Here is a 20,000-nt window from a genome sequence, read left to right as displayed (position 1 = left end):
CCGAGAGAGAGAGACGGACGGACGGACGCCGAGAGAGAGAGACGGACGGACGGACGCCGAGAGAGAGAGAGAGACGGACGGACGGACGCCGAGAGAGAGAGAGAGACGGACGGACGGACGCCGAGAGAGAGAGAGAGACGGACGGACGGACGCCGAGAGAGAGAGAGAGACGGACGGACGGACGCCGAGAGAGAGAGAGAGAGAGAGAGAGAGAGACGGAAGGACGGACGCCGAGAGAGAGAGAGAGACGGAAGGACGGACGCCGAGAGAGAGAGAGAGACGGAAGGACGGACGCCGAGAGTGATAGAGAGACGGACAGACGGACGGACGCCGAGAGTGATAGAGAGACGGACAGACGGACGGGCGCCGAGAGTGATAGAGAGACGGACAGACGGACGGGCGCCGAGAGTGATAGAGAGACGGACAGACGGACGGGCGCCGAGAGTGATAGAGAGACGGACAGACGGACGGGCGCCGAGAGTGATAGAGAGAGACGGACGGACGGACGCTGAGAGAGAGAGACGGATGGACAGACGCCGAGAGAGAGACGGACGGACGCCGAGAGAGAGAGAGAGAGACACAGACGGACGGACGCCGAGAGGGGGGGGGGGGTGGACGGACGCCGAGAGACGGACGGACGCCGGGGGGAGAGAGAGAGAGAGATAGAGAGAGAGACGGACGGACGGACGGACGGACACCCTGAGAGAGAGAGAAGGATGGACGGACGGACGCCGAGAGACAGGCAGACAGATGTCGAGAGAGAGAGACAGGTAGACAGATGCCGAGAGAGAAAGAGACAGACGGACGCCAAGAGAGTGACAGACAGATAGCCAGATGCCGAGAGAGAGAGAGAGAGAGAGAGAGAGAGAGAGAGAGAGAGAGAGAGACAGACAGACGGCGAGAGGGAGACAAACGGACAAAGAGGGCGAGACACAGAGAGAGGGTGACAGACAGAGGCAGAGAGAGGGAGACAGACAGGCAGACAGAGAGGGCGAGGGAGAGAGACAGACAGACGGAGAGAGCGAGACAGACATGCAAAATGACTCTTTTTATTTTCTATGGACAGATTGCTGCTGGGAAGGCTCAGAGGAATAAGATCCCAATCTTCTTTTATGGAACACACCAGACGTGAGTACACACACACACAGACAGAGCGTCTGCAGAAAATGCAGTGTGGATCAGTCCAAGTGGGAATCTGATTTAGTTTCAACAAGCAGCCTTACTGTGTAATTACATATGATCTGTGTGTATGTGTGTGTGTGTTTGTTTACCCTGCCAGCCTCTCTTAACCACTGACTGAATCCCACCTCACTCAATGTTTTATTAATTATTTATGTTATTAGAGTAGTTTTTATTTATTTATTATTATTCCTACAGAGCTACTCTGCTTCTTAAGGACATTGTGCATTACTGGCCCAACAAAGAGAAATATGGGAAACCCATCAAACGAGGAGGTTTTGAACAGGCCATGTGGGAGATTGAAAATGACCCAGGGGTCTGCCTCAAAGGTCAAAAGGTCAGAGTTCACCACATCCCACTGTTAGGGCATGCATGCACTGTAAATATGATTCCTTTCTTGTTTCCTGCTTGTTCACTACATTCAAGAGAAAAATGTTCTGGTTGTTGTCTGACAGAAAGCCGATACAGTGAGGAAGGTGCAGGACATGCGGAAGAAGGTGAGGAGTGAGGGAAAGAACACTCAGAAGAAAAATGAGGTTGACATGCCCCCTAATGCTGCGACTCCGATAAAGAATGATAAAACACCTGTGAAAACCAGCACCACTCCGAATAAACTGTCCACCTCAGAGTCGCCGACCAGGAGACCGACACTGGGCCGAGCTAAAGATGGCGGAAACAAGACCGTAACACCTTCTGAAAAAGCGACTGCTGCCACTACGATGTCTAAAAAAGCAACAACTTCTCCTGGCCGCACAAATCAAACTAAAAGACCGGCTCCCCCCAAAAAGGTTGTCCTGGCCAAAAAAGCCATCGTTGCTAAGACGATGATTGCAGTGAAGAAGAAGGATGCCGCCGCCAAGAAGAAGATCCTTACAAAAGCCAAAATGGTTAAAGCCAAAAATACAAGTACTAAGCGGAAGATAAACCTGCCCAGCCAAGTGGAAAAGGACGAGGTACGTACTCTGGGTTTAGACTTTAAGTTCGTGTTGTTTTGGTCACTTGTGTAATGAAGGGAAATTATTACATTTAGATCATCTTTTTAATTATTTACTAATCAAGAGCCATTTGCATTATTTACTGTTAATTTTGGGGGGAAATTAGTACCCTGATTTTATCTCGCATCTTTAAATAGACACAAGAGAAGTGATGTTTGGAAGTGCTTGTTGAACGTCACAATGTATTTAATAACCAGTTCTCGGTGCATGCCTGTATATTAAACTGCAGCCAAACCCAGAGACTTGGCTCCAAACCCCAGAGACTCAGCCCAGGAATTCCAAAGGTTGGGTAAAAGTCACAGATCGACAGTTAAAGAACTCTGAGAGTCGGCCCCGGAACGCCAAGGGTTGGGTAAAAGTCCCAGATCTACAGTTAAAGAACCCTGAGAGGCAGCCCCGGAACACCAAAGGTTGGGTAAAAGTCCCAAATCTACAGTTAAAGAACCCTGAGAATCAGCCCCGGAACGCCAAAGGTTGGGTGAAAGTCACAAGTCCACAGTTAAAGAACTCTGAGACTCAGCCCCGGATCTGCAAGGGTTGGGTGAAAGTCACAGATCAACAGTTAAAGAACCCAGAGACTCTACCCCGGAGGGTCATGGGTTGGGTGAAGGTTACAGATTCACAGTTAAAGAACCCTAAGACTCAGCCCCAAACTCCAGAGACCAGGCCCCAGAATTCCACGGGTTCGATAAAGGTCACAGATCCACAGCTACAGAACGCTGAGATTCAGCTCCAAGCTCCAGAGACTGGGTTCCAGACCCCAGATACTCAGCTCCAAACTGCTGAGACTCGGCCACGTAGACCAGAGAGTCAGCTACGGAATACCAAGGCTTTAGTGAAGGTTACAGAGCCACAGCTGCAGACCCGACTCAGCACCCCAGACACTCAGCTCCTGAACCCCAAGACTTGGCTGAGGGTCACAGTGCCACGGCTCCGGAGCCCTGAGACTCTACTCCAGAGCTCTGAGACTCACCTCCGCAACCCTGAGATTCCGCTTCGAAACCTCAATGTCTCAGCCTTAAGTAGCAAAGTCTCAGCTACCGAACCCCAAGATACAACTCCACTGGAACCCCAAGCGCCTGTTCCAGGTGATCCCAAAGTTGGTGCTACAGTTGAATCTCAAGGCACTGCTGTAACTGAATCCCAAAATTCTGCACCACTTGAACCCAAAGGTGCTGCTCTGATTGAGGTGAGAAAGAGAAAACGGGAAGAAGAAGGTGAGGGAAAAGGGAAAGTACTGAGACGGAGGACAGAAGAGCAGAAGGATAGAGGGGAAAAGGGACAGAAGGAAGAGACGGAGACGAAACAGCCAGAGGATGAATGGAAGGATGGAGCGGGCCGAAGGAAGAAGAAGAAGGAGGAAATTATCCCAGCCATCACTGACACTGTTTCCAGCCCTACAGGTAAACACTTTCAGGCTTGTAACTGCATTCTGATTGGTTACTGAGGCATTGGGGCGGGAACTGTAGTCTGATTGGTTACTGAGGCATTGGGGCACAGTCATTTTGGTCCTTTGGCAACACCACACATTTTAACATAATTTTTTTCCAAAAATTAAATTTTTCTGCTTCTTAATAACTTAATGGATGAATGCTAGCAGAGTTGAGAGAACAAAGCTATCTTTCTATAGTGTGTGTGTGTTTGTATTTTGTGTTTTCAGCTTCGAGAAGGAAGCGACATGAAGAGAAACTCCACCCCACAGAGCCAGAGAAACTCCACCCCTCAGAGCCAGAAAACGGAGAGACGGGAAAGCGAAAAAGGCCAGAGGCGGACGAGGGAGGACAGAGGGTGCTGAGACGAAGAACCGAAGAGCAGAAGGGAAAGAGGGATGCAGAGGAAGAAACCAAGAAGGAGCAACCAGAGGTTGAGCAGAACAATGGAGAGAAGGTGGGAGGAAAGGAGTACAAGAGAGAGAAGAGGAAGAGGGAGGATGAGGGGAAGAAGAAGAAGCAGCAGAGGAACGAAGATGCAGTTGAGATGGTGATGGAGAAGAAGGCAGCGGAGGAGACTGATAAGAAGAAGCGTAAGGCGGAGGCAAGGGAGAAGAAGGAACGAGAGGAGGAGAAGAGGGAGAAGACGAAAGAGGAGGAAATGAGGGAGAGTAAGATGGAGGAGAAGAAGAAAGGGAATGAGGCAAGGGAGATGCACAGAGAGGAGGAGGAGGTGAGGGATAAGAAAAAGAGAGAGGAGGAGGAGGAGAGGGAAAAGAGAGAGGAGGAGGAGGAGAGGGAAAAGAGAGAGGAGGAGGAGGAGAGGGAAAAGAGAGAGGAGGAGGAGGAGAGGGAAAAGAGAGAGGAGGAGGAGGAGAGGGAAAAGAAAAAGAGAGAGGAGGAGGAGGAGAGGGAAAAGAAAAAGAGAGAGGAGGCGGCGAGGGATAAGAAAAAGAGAGAGGAGGAGGAGGAGGTGAGGGAAAAGAAAAAGAGAGAGGAGGAGGAGGCGAGGGAAAAGAAAAAGAGAGAGGAGGAGGAGGCGAGGGAAAAGAAAAAGAGAGAGGAGGAGGAGGCCAGGGAAAAGAAAAAGAGAGAGGAGGAGGAGGCCAGGGAAAAGAAAAAGAGAGAGGAGGAGGAGGCCAGGGAAAAGAAAAAGAGAGAGGAGGAGGCGAAGATGGAGAGAGAGGAGGAGGAGGCGAGGAAGAAGAAGGAGAGGGAGGAGGAGGCGAGGAAGAAGAAGGAGAGGGAGGAGGAGGCGAAGAAGAAGAGAGAGGAGGAGGAGGCGGCGAGGGAGAAGAAGGAGAGAGAGGAGGAGGCGAGGGAGAAGAAGGAGAGAGAGGAGGAGGCGAGGAAGGAGAGAGAGGAGGAGGCGAGGAAGGAGAGAGAGGAGGAGCAGGCGAGGAAGAAGAAGGAGAGAAAGGAGGCGAGGAAGAAGGAGAGCGAGGAGGAGGAGGCAAGGAAGAAGAAGGAGAGGGAGGAGGAGGCGAGGGAGAAGAAGGAGAGAGAGGAGGAGGCGAGGAAGAAGAAGGAGAGGGAGGAGGAGGCAAAGAATAGAGAGGAGGAGGAGGCGAGGGAGAAGAAGGAGAGAGAGGAGGCGAGGAAGGAGAGAGAGGAGGAGGAGGCGAGGAAGAAGAAGGAGAGAAAGGAAGCGAGGAAGAAGGAGAGAGAGGAGGAGGAGGCGAAGAAGGAGAGAGAGGAGGAGGAGGCGAGGAAGAAGAAGAGAGAAGAGACTGAGAAAAAGAAAGAGGAGGAGGCTAGGGAGAAGAAGAGAGAGGTGAAAGCGAGGGAGAAGAGGCAGCTGGACAACAAGCAGAGGAGCAAAGATTCAGGAGAGGAGGAGGAAGAAGAAGAGGTGGAGTCTGCAAAACAGAAAGACTTGGAGGATGAAAAGAAGATGCAAGTAGGAGAAAGAAATTAGACTCCACTAAAACCACTATTAATCATGAACAGGCCACACACACTTTTTTGCATACATTAGATTCATTACATGTGTATTAAACCTCTCTTTCTCTCGCCCTCTCTCTCTGTTAGAGGAGTAGAGTGTTAGCGGAGAGGAGGATGAGTGTGTTGAAGTCTCTTCAGGGGTTGGTCACGTCCACCAGAAGCAGAACGCAGAGACAGGGCACGAACCGAGCGGAGAAGGACGACAAGAGCAACGGAGAGGACGGAAAGGAAGGGAGGGAGAGAGAGAGGAGAGGAAAGACTGAGCAGATGGAGGAGTGAGTGAACATAGGACACTGGTGTTTACATCTCATTTATATATTTAAATACTATATGAGAGACAGAAAGAGAGGAAGAGTGAGAATAGCCCAGACTGACATTCTGTGTGTGTGTGTGTGTGTGTGTGTGTGTGTGTGTGTGTGTGTGTGTGTGTGTGTGTAGGCTGAGTAAACATAAAGGAGAAGAGGACAGAGTGGACAAACGAAGAGGTGAGACATCATCATCATCATCATCATCCTCTGTCATGTTTACAGATGTGTTCTGGAGTTTATGGAGGGGTTCTCTGACTGTGTGTGTGTGTGTGTGTTTCAGCTCCTGCTCTATCAGTCACAGACTCTCTGCTGTACAGACTGCATGGTGATATCAGGATCTCCATGACCCTCGAAAAGCCTGTAAGACTCCTGTACACCGTTCTGCTTCCTGATTGGTCAGGAGGTGTTGATTAATCTTCTATAACAGCAGCTCTGACAGTTGCACATCATTCTAATACATTGTGGTTTCTATAGTAACACTCGTTCACAGGGATGTGTAGAGCGGCGCTTCACTGATGATGAACTGATTGTGTACAGGACACACAGGTTAGTGTGTGTTTATATTAACGCGGCAGTGTGTGTTCCTCTCTGTAGGATGTGAATAAGTGTTTGTCGGCGTTGGATGAGTTGAGTTCGGTGTCTGTTTCCTCGCGGCACATTCAGAACCACAGTGAGCTCATCGACACCCTCCGCAAGGTACACACACACATCTATACCTGCACCAGTGTTTAGTTTACTGGTGTAACCTTGACAACCAATATTAGAATTTGTATAATAGTTGGTACTAGACATATTGTTAAATGAAATGAGTTTGGTAACATGTGTGTGTGTGGTGTGTGTGTGTGTGTGTGTGTGTGTGTGTGTGTGTGTGTGTGTGTGTGTGTGTGTATAGATGCGGTGGTTCCGGGGTAGTGAGGCGATCATGTTTAAAGCGTCAATGCTGTACTACCGCTTTAAGAACATTTATCTGATCGGAGAACCTGAGGACACACTCAGTCCCGAGTACATCAACTCTCTGCAGGAGGAAAGAGAGAGACAGGAGGAGGAACACACACCTGAGACTGCTGCAGGTACATGCAACACACACATACACGCACACAATGAACAACTACTGATGAGTGTAAATAGTTGTTGAATTTACATTCTTCATATCAAACACTCCTCACACTGCATCGTGTGTGTGTGTGTGATTGTGACCCTACAGCGGAGGAGAACCATACACACCCCAGCAATCTCATCCAGCACAGGTAGGAGCGTGTGTAAGTGTGTTTAGGCTGTTATTCAAACTTTACCACACACGCACAGAGTTCAGGGCGTCTTTAGTTTCCTCATAGTTTATGAACCCCTCCTTTCAATAGCTAAAGCATTCCAGAACCTGATGAGAGAAAAAAAGAGTTCCCCCGCCCCCACCCAAACCCTTGCGCTACAGAACCCTATGAGGAATGTTCCGGAAACCCTGTGAAGTTCCCACTAAAAAACAGAAGGCTCTCGGTTTCCCACGAGGAATGTAATGAGTTCTGTAACTCTGTGTAGTACCATAAGAGTACTCCAGTACTCTTCAGTTTTAGAATTAAGTGTGAAGTGAATGAAGTTAGTTCCTGAACTCCTCTACAATTCCGGAACCCTGTGAGAAAACGAGAGCTCCCAAAACCCACCCGAAGAACCAAAAGAGTTCTGGATCCCTGCCGAGGAAACGGGAGTCATTTGTGAAAGTGATTAAGTTTGAATAACACAATTTTATTTTTTATTATATATTTATATGAAGACACTGACAATATCGTCTAATCTCATTTGTGTTTCTCTGTAGTGATTCTGCAGCAGAGATGAGCTGAAACACACACACACACACACACACACACACACACACACACGTACGTCTGGAGTTCTTTATGGATGTCCAGATGTTAATTGGTGCTCCGTGATGATCAACGATAAGCTTAGTATCTCTCTCTCACACACACACACACACACACACACACACACACACACTCACACTTGTATTACACACTTCTCCTACCTGTTCTGAGAAGATGAAAGGAACAGTTCATGCAGAATGCTAACCTGCTAACAGTGACCTGATTAGCATTATGCACACAGAGACATGCTAATGAATGACCAGCCTCCTTTCACCGTTAGCAGTGTTAGCATGCTTGCTGGAGTTATTCCTCTTTGATTATAATATAATTATAATAATCTGCAATGCTGTTGTATGTTCTGGTCTCTACACGTCCACACGTCTGCAGTGACGCACTCGAAGCCGTGCTCCGGACAGCTGGACTGCGGCTGTCTCATTTACAGCATTAAGGGCACTTTCGTTAAGGGGGAGCCCGTGTTTTATGTTTTAGACTATCATCGTGTACCTTGTTTTAATCTTAAATGTGCTTTATATTTAATTCTGCTGCACTGTAAAGTCACCACTACTGAGTGGACACACACACGCATGCACACGTGCGCGCACTGTCTGGATGTATCCTGAGATTACCACACTAACATTTCATCAGCAACATTAACACATTCTACTGAGCTAAAATGATAGAACTGTCCTGCTCTCACTTCTCTACATCACCAGAAACATCAGCGGACGGATGGAGAGAGAGACAGACTGATGGAGAGAGAGATGGGTGGATAGAGGACTGGCAGACAACTAAGCAAATAGAATGACAGGAAGACATACAGACAGAGATCAAAAGATAGACAGACAGTTAATCAAATACATACAGTAGATTGATGTACAGGTTGATAGATCATTAGACAGACAGGTCTTCAGACAGACAGGTAGGTTGATGGATTGACAGACAGACAGGTAGCTCCTCCTGACTGAAACACACAGGACCTTCTCTGAATTATCTGATGTATCGCTTAACCGATTATCAGCACAGCCGGTTACCACGGAAACTGTACAGCTCAACTCACACTGCCGGTTTTTTCCTGTGATCTCTCTCTCTCACACACAAAGCATTTCCTGTGTAAATGTATGACTGTTAGTGTTGAAGTTTTAGTCTCCCTTTATAGCATTTATTTTCATCTTATTCCTGGAGTTTTTATTTAATTTGATGTATTTTTTTTTTATAACACGTTGTGCATTACAGAGAGACCAATCTGATCTCACACACTGCACCACTACAGCGACTGCTTTTCTTTTCTTTCTCATGTTTACCCTGCAGTGTGTTATTAATTACATGTGTAACGGATGACGCGTCCCAGCCCCAGCCTTTATAAAGTGTATATTAAACATGACTCATATTAAAGATACACACCTTTTATAAGCATGCCGTGTTCCAATAATGATTATGGATATGAATAATGAAATGAACTTGTGTGTGTGTGTGTGTGTGAGAGAGAGAGAGAGAGAGAGAGCGAGCAAACAAGCGGGAGTGTTCTAGGAATGTAAAGGTGTATTATGTAAGATTAATGGTTAAGTGGGTTCTACGTTTGTTTATATTCACATTTATTTACATTTATTCATTTAGCAGAGACTTTTATCCAAAGTGACTTAGAAGTGAGGAAATACAAGCAAAGCGATATATCAAGCAGAGAACAATACAAGCAGTGCTATAATTTATTATTATTATTATTTTTATTAAGAGGTTAATGGGGGGTTGGCGTTTTACTGGTTGGTTAGGTGTTCAGGGACGAGGTGGGTCTTTAGCCATTTTTTTGAAAATAATGACAGATTGTGCAGACTGGATTGAGGTTGGAAGTTCATTCCATCCCTTCGAGATAGTGTGAAGGTTCTGGAAAGGGACATGGGCCACGCTGAGTAGGCACTACTAAACGTCAGGTCATTAATCAATTACAGATTGCGTGAGGAAAGCCTTCAGGAGAGGGTTGAGGTAGGGGGGTGCTGATCCAGACAAGGTTTTGTACGTGAGCGCACACATGCACACTTATTTATACAAGTAAGAATATATATATATATATATATATATATATATATATATATATATATATATATATATATATATAATTTGCACCTTTAAGACACAAATGTCAGACTGAGATTTATAAACTGCTCTAAATACACCGATTAATCAACTCCCACGTGTGTTTATTCTGAATCATCCATATACACTTACACACTGCTTTATACTCTGGATTAAAGTGTGTTTTTATGGGATTTTAAGATTGTTGTGTAAATAGTTGTGTGTGTGTCACAGTGTAAATCCACATTGTTTCTGCTCATTGTGAATAAAACTTTTTTCTTTACTGTCAGTATTACTGTTCATTACTATCAGTAGTGGTTTTATTATTATTATTATTATTATTATTATTATTATTATTATTATTGGTAACTCATTTTAAAGGCACATAATGTAATAATCATTTATGAGGTGTTGTAGTTTGTGAGATCCTGCACTTGTCCTAGGTTATATTAATATAATTAATAATCAATACTATTCATTATTAAGTCTCAAATAATGATCTGAAACATAAATAAACATTTTCCAGGGTCTGTTACTGTTTAATTCATATTAAATAAAATAAAGATTTTTTTCCTTTAGTTTTTTATTAATAATTAATTTTATTCAATTTTTAAAAGAATTTTTAAAGCACTACTTTTAAAGCCATGTGATGTTTACATTATTTTAATTATTAGACCTTTATGCAAATTTTAAAGACATTATAAATATTAAAACATTTTGGATCGCTATTATGGATAATTATGTATTCTGCATTTCTGTATTATTATTAGTTTATTTACAGTTTTATTTCTGAATGCTTTTTGTTGGAAATGCAAATAAAAAATCTGTTTTTTAGAAGTAAATATTTTTCTTTTTATCACTAGAGGGCAGAGTCACTACACAACTCCTCTCCCACTGTGTACTCATTCCTCCTTCAGCGCTGTCAGGTGACCGATTACAGAACCTGCATGAACTGTTAATGCCGAGCCACAGAGCCGCTTCAGGTCTGTAATGTAGTGAAGGAGGACAGTTCTCCTTGTGGAAGCGTACAGTAGTGAAGGAGGACAGTTCTCCCTGTGGAAGCGTACAGTAGTGAAGAACAGTTCTCCCTGTGGAAGTGTACAATAGTGAAGGAGAACAGTTCTCCCTGTGGAAGCGTACATTAGTGAAGGAGGACAGTTCTCCCTGTGGAAGCATACAGTAGTGAAGGAGGACAGTTCTCCCTGTGGAAGCGTACAGTAATGAAGAACAGTTCTCCCTGTGGAAGCGTACAGTAGTGAAGAACAGTTCTCCCTGTGGAAGTGTACAGTAGTGAAGGAGGACAGTTCTCCCTGTGGAAGTGTACAGTAGTGAAGGAGAACCGTTTTCCCTGTGGAAGCGTACAGTAGTGAAGAACAGTTCTCCCTGTGGAAGCGTACAGTAGTGAAGAACAGTTCTCCCTGTGGAAGCGTACAGTAGTGAAGAACAGTTCTCCCTGTGGAAGTGTACAGTAGTGAAGGAGGACAGTTCTCCCTGTGGAAGCGTACAGTAGTGAAGAACAGTTCTCCCTGTGGAAGCGTACAGTAGTGAAGAACAGTTCTCCCTGTGGAAGCGTACAGTAGTGAAGAACAGTTCTCCCTGTGGAAGTGTACAGTAGTGAAGGAGAACCGTTTTCCCTGTGGAAGCGTACAGTAGTGAAGAACAGTTCTCCCTGTGGAAGCGTACAGTAGTGAAGGAGAACTGTTCTCCCTGTGGAAGCGTACAATAGTGAAGGAGGACAGTTCTCCCTGTGGAAGCGTACAGTAGTGAAGGAGGACAGTTCTCCCTGTGGAAGCATACAGTAGTGAAGGAGAACCGTTCTCCCTGTGGAAGCGTACAATAGTGAAGGAGAACTGTTCTCCCTGTGGAAGCGTACAGTAGTGAAGGAGAACTTTTCTCCCTGTGGAAGCTGTGGAAGTGTACAGTGGTGAAGGAGAACAGTTCTCCCTGTGGAAGCGTACAGTAGTGAAGGAGAACCATTGGAGTGTATCAGTGCTGACACTCACAGGTGCTCTGGTCTTCTCCAACATGGTGGAGATACATGGAAATGTAAAACATTAAGCGTGAGGCTTTTCTCACCGCCTTGTGTTCGTGCGTGCGTGTGTGTGTGCGCGAGTGTTTGTATGCCATGAGGGTTGGTGAGAACAAGGCCTAACATGAGAAAGTTGATGCAAAAATATCTTCATGGAATCTGAGAGATCATTTGGACTCAATGTGGAATTACATTAAAAATATAAAATATGTAAAAAGTTTGATAATGTAAGAAATGTTAAGTAAGTCAGTCACATGTTCCAATATTTTTGATCACTTGAAAAATGGGTGCATTCAAACAGAAGGTGGCATGTTCTAAATTGTTTTGCACATTTACATGTAAATATCAGGAAGCTGAAATTCTGATCTCTCGTCTCATTCGTCTTTTGATCTCAAACCTACACGTCTCCAGTGTTCAGCAAAAGCTGGAACAAGATCAGATCACACTGCTACACGCACACGCAGAAACAGAAACACGCAAGTCCGCAGGCAAAATCATACTGACAACTTTATTAAGATCTTGATTTGTGGGTTAATTCAACTTTGTGCTGCTGAAGAGGTGATGGATCTTGGCGAGTTGAGGCAGTACATGTCAGAATTAGTGCTTTATTGGCTGTGAAGCTGCTTAAGGACATCTGTTCTAACATGCAATTTCACACCTCGTAACATGGTTACACAATGCACCTGCTCACACCACTTACACAATCATTTCCTAACACATTCATTCATTTTCAGGATGCGCTTTATCCTGGTCAGGATGGCCGTGGATCCCGAGTCTATCCCGGGAACACTGAGAAGAGACACCGGGTCACTGGTATGCCCCGGACGGGACACCGGGTCACACACTCATTCACACTTACAGGGTTAATTTAGAGTCACAGATCAATCAGCATGTGTTTGGGCAGTGGGAGGAAACCGGAGAACCCCGAGGTTCTATCCCTCTATCTATCACTTTCTCCTTTCTTTTCTTCCCCTTACCTTTTTCCTGGCACACTTTCCCAAACCCACTCCCTTTCTTTGTTCACTTCGGCTTTCCCTCTTTTTTCTTCTTTCTATGCTTTTTCATTCTCTCCATTTTTATTCCTAGCATTTTTCTTCCTCTTTCTGCTTTTCTCACATTTGTTTTCGTCCGCCGTTCTTTCCATCATTTTCCCCTTTTCTTACAGCCTCTCTTTCACTCTGTCCTTCTTTATTTTCTTTTTTTAACTTTTCAATTTTTTTTCCTTTCCATTTCACACGCTTTCGTTTTCTCTCCATTTTTTTCCTTTCCTCTTTTTCTCACCGTCTCTTTCTTTCCTTTTTTTTTGTCTCTGGAACGCGTTCATCTTGCATTCCTCCATCATGTGCATCTTCTTTTAGGAAATGAAAAACGTAGGTTGCGTTCAGGTTTATTTTTCATATGTTATCCCACATTATTCTCCCAGTGGTGGGCGTGGTCGGCGTCTGTGACGTCACACCGGTATCCACCGGTGCGAGCTGCTTTTTTTCTGCTACGCGCGGGTTTGGGGCGGACTGAAACACACACATACACAGAGCGGTAATGCTGGATTTGTTTTTCGGTCTGTGTTTACTTCCCCTCATCCTGTAAGCTCGCGGGACACGGCGACATGGCTGCGCGCGGAAACGGAGCAGAAAACAACGACGCCACCGAGGTAAGCGCGCACTGTGAAACCGGTCTCTCACTCACACACACAAATAAGTCTGCAAATACCGCAGTAACACGATAAGCGCATCCCAGAATAGTACAGCAGTTTCGGTTACCATAGTAACCACGTTACTTCATCATCACCAAACACCTACAATAGACATGTTTCTCTCTCTCTCTCTCTCTCTCTCTCTCACACACACACACACACACACACACACACACACAGTTTTTCTTATTTGGTTCCGTTTTGTTGTGTTTCTTCCTTCTAACTTGACGCCGCAACCCGGATGTGACACGATAAGCAGCTCGGACGCTGCACGCGCGCGCACACACACATTTGACATTTGTGTTGTTGTTGTTGTGGAGGAGGAAGAAGAGAAGGAGGAAGAATAGCAGGAGAAAGCTGTAGCGCGGAATAAAACGCCACGTAGTCCGCGACCTTCACAGAATGAGTTGTGCCTGATGCGTGGCGATGACGTCATTACTGTCATTTTCTCTCTCTGTGTTTTTGAGCGATTTTCTCTGCTGTAATTTGCAGTATAGGTGTTTTAGGATATGGTTGTTATTTTGGTGTGCATATTTGATTGTGTGTCAGTCATTAGGCTTTATACATCAGCACTGCTGAGTTAGGTATTGATTAGTTTTCTATAAGGTATTGATTAGTTTTCTATAACAGCAGCTCTGACAGTCGCAGCTGCAAATCACAGGGTTATATTAATATTAATGTTCTAATGCGTTATGGTTTCTATAATAACGGCTCCTTCACAGGGATGTATACGCTCCACATAAACAGATTAAAAGCCCGCATGAAGTTTTCTGTAAGGAGAGATGTGTTTATGTAACGTTTATGGAAGGAGTCTCCAGTGTCAGCGCTGTGTAACAGTCAGAGGTTAAAGCTGTAACTGTAAGTTTTCCCTACATCTTCAGGACAGAGGAGTTTACACTTCTTTGCAGTTTCTCCGTAACACGATAAGGGAAGTTTTATTAACTTGAAGAGAGAGAATAGAGAGAGGGAATAAAGAGATAGAATAAAGGGAGAGAATTGAGAGAAAATAGTTAGAGAGAGAGAGAATAGTGAGAGAATAAAGAGAGAATAGAGAGAGGGAATAAAGAGAGAATAGAGAGAGAGTAGTGAGAGAATAGCGAGAGAGAATAGCTATAGAGAGAGAGAATAATGAAAGGATAGAGAGAATAGTGAGAGAAAAGAGGGAATAGCGAGAGAGAGAATTAAGCGAGAGAATAGCGAGAGAGGAGAGAGAGAACAGAGAGAGAGAATAATGAGAGAATAGAGAGAAAAAGAGGGAATAGAGAGAAGGAATAAAGAGAGAGAGAAGAGAGAGAATAGTGAGAGAGAGAATAGAGAGAGAATAACAAAAGAATAGAGAGAGAATAAAGAGAAAGAAAATAAAGAGAGAGAATAGAGAGAGAATAAAGAGGGAATAGAGAGAGGGAATAAAGAGAGAAGAGAGAATAAACAGAGAGAATAGTGAGAGAATAGCGAGAGAGAGTAGCAAGAGAGAGAATAGAGAGAATAGCAAAAGAATAGAGAGAATAAAGAGAAAATAAAGAGAGAATAGAGAGAGAAAATAAGGAGCGAGAGAATAGCGGGAGAATAAAGAGAGAAAATAGAGTGAGAGAATAAAGAGTGAGAGAATAGTGGGAGAATAGTGGGAGAATCGAGAGAGAGAGAGAATAAAGAGAGAATAGAGAGAGAATAGTGCGAGAGAGAATAAAGAGAGAGAATAGAGACAGAAAATAGAGAGAATAGTGGGAGAATAAAGAGAGAGAATAGAGAGAGGGAATAAAGCGAGAGAATAGCGAGAGAGAATAGTTCGAGAGAAAGAACAGAGAGAATAAAGAGAGAAAATAAAGAGAATAGAGGGAATAAAGAGAGAATAGCGAGAGAATGAATAGCGAGAGAGAGAATAAAGAGACAGAGAATAGAGAGAATATAGAGAGGGAATAAAGAGAGAGAATAGCGAGAGAATGAATAGCGAGAGAGGGAATAAAGAGCGAAAATAGCGAGAGAGAATAAAGAGAGGGAATAAAGAGAATAGCGAGACAGGGAATAAAGAGCGAAAATAGCGAGATAGAATAAAGAGAGAATAGAGAGAGGGAATAAAGAGAGAGAATAGCGAGAGAGAATAAAGAGAGAGAATAGAGAGAGAAAATAGCAAGAGAGAATAGAGAGAGGCTGATGAGGGAACGAGTGTTTATAGCTGCTATAAATTACACAGATCAGCCATAACATTAAAACCACTGACCGGTGAAGTGAATGATGTTGATTATCTCATTACCATGGCGGGGGGGGGGGGGGGGGGGGGTGTATTTATTAGTCAGCAACTGAACAGTGAGTTTGCGTGTGCGCGCGCGCGCGCGCGCGCGTGTGTGCGCGCGTGTGTGCGTGTGTGTGTGCGTGTGTGTGTGCGTGTGTCGCTTACCTGGGGAGGCAGTGTGATTCTCTGGTCAATGTTCTGCTGGAAAACTTGCATTATGATATTTTTCTAGTATGACCATTCTGTTTAACGATGTGGGGTGTGTGTATGTATGTGTGGGTGTGTGTGTGTGTGTGTGTGTGTGTATGTGTGTGTGTGTGTGTATGCGTGCGTGTATGCATGTGGGTGTGTGTGTGTGTGTGTGTGTGTGTATTTGTGTGCGCGTGTGTGTGTGCGTACGTGTGTGTGTGTGTGTGTGTGTGTGTATTCGTGTGCGTGCATGTGTGGATGCGTGTGTGTGTGCGTATGTGTGTGGGTTAATTATTTTTCCCATCAAGGAGACGTCACCTTTAGCACTTTTTATTACAAAACATAATTGCAGATCATTTATATATTCTCACCACTGACAGTGATGGATGACTGTGCGTGTGTGTGTGTGTGTGTGTGTGTGTGTGTGTGTGTATCAGTGGTGTTTACTAGACTGTCAGTGCCATGTCTCACACACACACACACACACACACACACACACACACACACACACACACACACACACACACACACACACGCACGCCACACAACATACAATACACTGATCTGCTTACAAACCTAAGCTTATCTAATACCAGTTCTTTACTCTGTGTGTGGGTGTATGGGTGTGTGTGTGTGTGTGTGTGTGTGTGTGTGTGTGTGTGTGTGTGTGTGTGTGTTGCCTCTTGCTCAGGCAAGGATAACAAACACTCTCTTATTTGCCCTCATCTCTGACATTAAAATGACCTTGTCTGTGTGTGTGTGTGTGTGTGTGTGTGTGTGTGAGAGAGAGAGAGAGAGAGAGAGAAAGAGTGAATAGAGAGAGAATAAAGAGAGAGAATGAAGAGATTGAAGAAGCTGTAATACAATACAGTATAATCCACTTAATATCCCATGGATATACACACACACACCCCTGACCTGTAATGTGTATAGCTCTCTGTGTGTGTGTGTGTGTGTGTGTGTGTGTGTGTGTGTGTGTGTGCGTACAGGAATTATTTCTGTGAATATTTGTTTCCTTTAAAGTCTTTAGGTTTAATAGTTATCATGCTAATTAACTGAGATTATGGATGTCTAGTATGTAAGGAGCTAGTGTGATAAATACCCGCTTTGCTATCTGCCGGCTTCAATAATGATGGTAAAATCACTGTTTTATTAAATCAGATGGATTTATGCGAACACAAAACATGATGTGCTCAACCTTCAACTGTTTCAACTGCTTATAGTCAACCCTGATATATACAGACCCTGAGCATAAGCTAGTTAATGACTGAGGCTAATGGTTTAGCTAGCTAGCATGTAGTCAGTGTAAATGTGTGAAGACAGAATTATCTGGAACCTCAACGTTTACCTCAGAAGCGGTGGCGAATTATTAACAAAAAACTTGATTTAACTTTTAACACACAGTTATGTAGCGTCGAGCGCTAATCAGCCCTCCACAGGGTATAACTGCCAAACTGGAAAATGTCAACGTTGACTCACAGCTTATGAAAGTTGTGAGAAAGTTTTCACTCCTAGAAACTGTAAAATGCTCATTCATAAAAAATAATCTATATCTATATAAATGATAAATAATATCTATTTATTTGTGTTATATTTTCTTGTATACAACATATTTATTTGTTTGTTTGTTTGTTTGTTTATTATTAATTACATTTTATCTACTTCTAAACACACTGTGTAGTGTTGAATCAAGTGTGTGTGAATGTGTGTGTGTGTGTTGAAATAAATAATGTCGTATGGTAATTTGTCACCTGATACTGCTATTTTGACACACACACACAGACACACAGTATTTTGATAGTAGAGGCTGACGGTGTATAGTGTGTATATTTTGTAATGCACAAGTTGCTGACTGAAATGAATAAGAAATGCTACAAAGGTTCATCAAAGTGAAGCTACATATAAACACATTTTAAATACAATATGGTGGCAGAGGAACATACAACAATTTTAGCCATTGGAATGTGTCTTTAATAGCATTGCGTGTTTCCTCCAACACGTCTCTCCTGGATCAAACCATCAGTGGCGTCTGAGTGTCGTGAGCTCCAGAGCTGAGTCATGAGATCATGATGGTTGGTTGAGGGAGGGGCGGTTCTCCTCGCCTGCTCAGAGTAGAGCGAGACATGAAACAGAATTCCCGTTCACTCCGCAGGGGTTCTGTCATGAGTCCTGGTGAAGGACAGGTGGGCAGGGCTTTGGTTCAGTATTTGGAGTCACCCGCGCCACCTGGAGGCCGCGGAGACTCACGACACATTCTCCTCTAACTTTCACAGCATTATGCAATCCAAAGGGTCATGGAATGGCAGAATCAGCAAAATATTTCAGAAACAAGAACCTGAAAAAAACAAGAGTTCTGTCACTCCAATTTTCTAAACATGGCTCTGTAGCAGATCCTCAATTAGTGTTTATCCAAACTCACGCATTTATGCTAATTATTCATCTGAAGATCACAGAGCATTGAGAAAAGGAAGAGATTTCACAGACTTCAGAGATTCTTGTGTTGCAGTTACCCTGACTCGACAAGACGATGGTGAAAACCCAGAATGTTTAAAGATGATTGGACAGAGAAGTCGGTTTCTGTTCAGAGAACAAGCAGCACTATGGGACAAATATAGTTTGGACTACATGAGATCGAGTCAAGAGCGAGTATTGAGGGGGTTGACACGAGACCGAGTGGAAATGAAAGTGAGGTCGCAATCTGTAAACCATCGAATCCTTTCAGAGGTCAAACCTTTCCGTCATTACGCCAGTGAGCAGGCTGCTTTGTAGAAGGAATTGTTTCTTGTCAAACATTTTGCATGAGAAAAGAAAAGTAAAGACATAAATATTCTTTTTTTACAAACTTTCAGTCCAAGATTATATTTAGACCAATGCCCAAGTCCAAGTACAAATTCCAAAAGGTCTGAGATGAGTCCAAGTCAGTACATAAAAGAGTTGGACTGGAGTGGTGCAACGCTAGGTCAGGACACCTGAATGACATTCGAGTTTCACAGAGCATGTGTGTTAGAGATGTTTAACTGTGAGGCTCCTCAGAGCTGTGGAGTTTAAATGGAGGAGTAGTGTGTGATTCAGCTGCTGCTGCTGTCATCATAAACACTGTCCTGTTGCTCATCCCAGGACTCTCATTCACAATCTGCTCAAACCGAACACCCTGTACACACATTCGTGCTGTCTTAACTCTTCTACACCTGCACACTGGAGTGATGTATAACCAGACTGTCCGGTGTCACACAGAAGAGTCCGGTTTCTCTCAAAGGTTCCTCTCAAGTTTTTCCTCACCACCGTCTCCTGTAGATAAAGCTGCATTGTGATGATGTCAAGTGGAGAAGTCAAATTCTAATGAATTGAATTGAAGTGAATTAATTGCAGAATTAATTGTGTTTGTGTGATTCATCCTGAGCTAAAGTATGTGTGTTTGTGTGTGTTGTGCAGGAATGCTTCGAAGATGCCTATGATCGAATCCCAGTGTGAGTACGCTGTTATTTATTTTCTTAAATAATGTTATAGACATGTAAAAAATATGTTCTACAGCATAAAACACAGAAATTATCATTCAAAGTTTGAGCAGAAAGTGTGTGTTTATTTATGTGTGTATGCGTGTGTGTGTGTGTGTGTGTGTGTGTGTTTATAGTGCCTCTAAGATGGACCTGGCTTCGTCTATAGAGGAATGCACGATGGCTCTCAACCTGCTGCTGAACAACAGGTTCACTGAAGCTCTGGACGTCCTCAGACCCTGGTACACTAATGCTAAACTGCTTCATTAATAACTGTTTATATTTAACGTACGTGCGTGAGGACAACGCTAGAGTGAAGCCGAGCACATAACATGTCAATCATTCAACCTGTCTCACTGACTTCACACTGATTAGTGTGTTATTTACTTGTGTTTAAATGGTTAATGTGTGTGTGTTGTAGGTATAAGGACAGTGTGTATCACGCTCTGGGCTACAGCAGTATTCTGGTGATGCAGGCAGGAATGACCTTTGAGCACAAGGACATTCAGGTTGCCATGACGGCCATCAAAGAGTCTCTGGAAACCTGTCAGAAGTAATTATGGGATGGCAGCGTGGGATTCAGTTT

General features: G+C 44.1%; 2 protein-coding genes across 2 annotated transcripts in view; both read left to right on the top strand.

The window, feature by feature from the left end:
* The window catches only part of LOC108275606 (trichohyalin), a 12,157-nt gene extending 2,094 nt beyond the window's left edge, over nucleotides 1–10,063 (top strand). Inside the window, exons 3-14 of the mRNA XM_017486512.3 lie at nucleotides 1,067–1,128; nucleotides 1,378–1,516; nucleotides 1,635–2,132; nucleotides 2,404–3,577; nucleotides 3,835–5,504; nucleotides 5,636–5,823; nucleotides 5,987–6,033; nucleotides 6,137–6,216; nucleotides 6,451–6,552; nucleotides 6,749–6,926; nucleotides 7,061–7,103; nucleotides 7,664–10,063. Coding sequence (XP_017342001.3) covers nucleotides 1,067–1,128; nucleotides 1,378–1,516; nucleotides 1,635–2,132; nucleotides 2,404–3,577; nucleotides 3,835–5,504; nucleotides 5,636–5,823; nucleotides 5,987–6,033; nucleotides 6,137–6,216; nucleotides 6,451–6,552; nucleotides 6,749–6,926; nucleotides 7,061–7,103; nucleotides 7,664–7,688 — 4,206 coding nt within the window. The 3' untranslated portion in view covers nucleotides 7,689–10,063. The remainder of the gene's footprint in view (nucleotides 1–1,066; nucleotides 1,129–1,377; nucleotides 1,517–1,634; nucleotides 2,133–2,403; nucleotides 3,578–3,834; nucleotides 5,505–5,635; nucleotides 5,824–5,986; nucleotides 6,034–6,136; nucleotides 6,217–6,450; nucleotides 6,553–6,748; nucleotides 6,927–7,060; nucleotides 7,104–7,663) is intronic.
* A 3,168-nt stretch (nucleotides 10,064–13,231) lies between these two features.
* The window catches only part of LOC108275605 (tetratricopeptide repeat protein 39B), a 16,656-nt gene continuing 9,887 nt past the window's right edge, over nucleotides 13,232–20,000 (top strand). Inside the window, exons 1-4 of the mRNA XM_053686056.1 lie at nucleotides 13,232–13,459; nucleotides 19,353–19,387; nucleotides 19,552–19,656; nucleotides 19,836–19,967. Coding sequence (XP_053542031.1) covers nucleotides 13,415–13,459; nucleotides 19,353–19,387; nucleotides 19,552–19,656; nucleotides 19,836–19,967 — 317 coding nt within the window. The 5' untranslated portion in view covers nucleotides 13,232–13,414. The remainder of the gene's footprint in view (nucleotides 13,460–19,352; nucleotides 19,388–19,551; nucleotides 19,657–19,835; nucleotides 19,968–20,000) is intronic.

The sequence above is a fragment of the Ictalurus punctatus genome, chromosome 15 (assembly GCF_001660625.3).
Source record: "Ictalurus punctatus breed USDA103 chromosome 15, Coco_2.0, whole genome shotgun sequence".
Classification (NCBI taxonomy): domain Eukaryota; kingdom Metazoa; phylum Chordata; class Actinopteri; order Siluriformes; family Ictaluridae; genus Ictalurus; species Ictalurus punctatus.
This window is presented reverse-complemented; position numbering and strand designations above follow the sequence as displayed.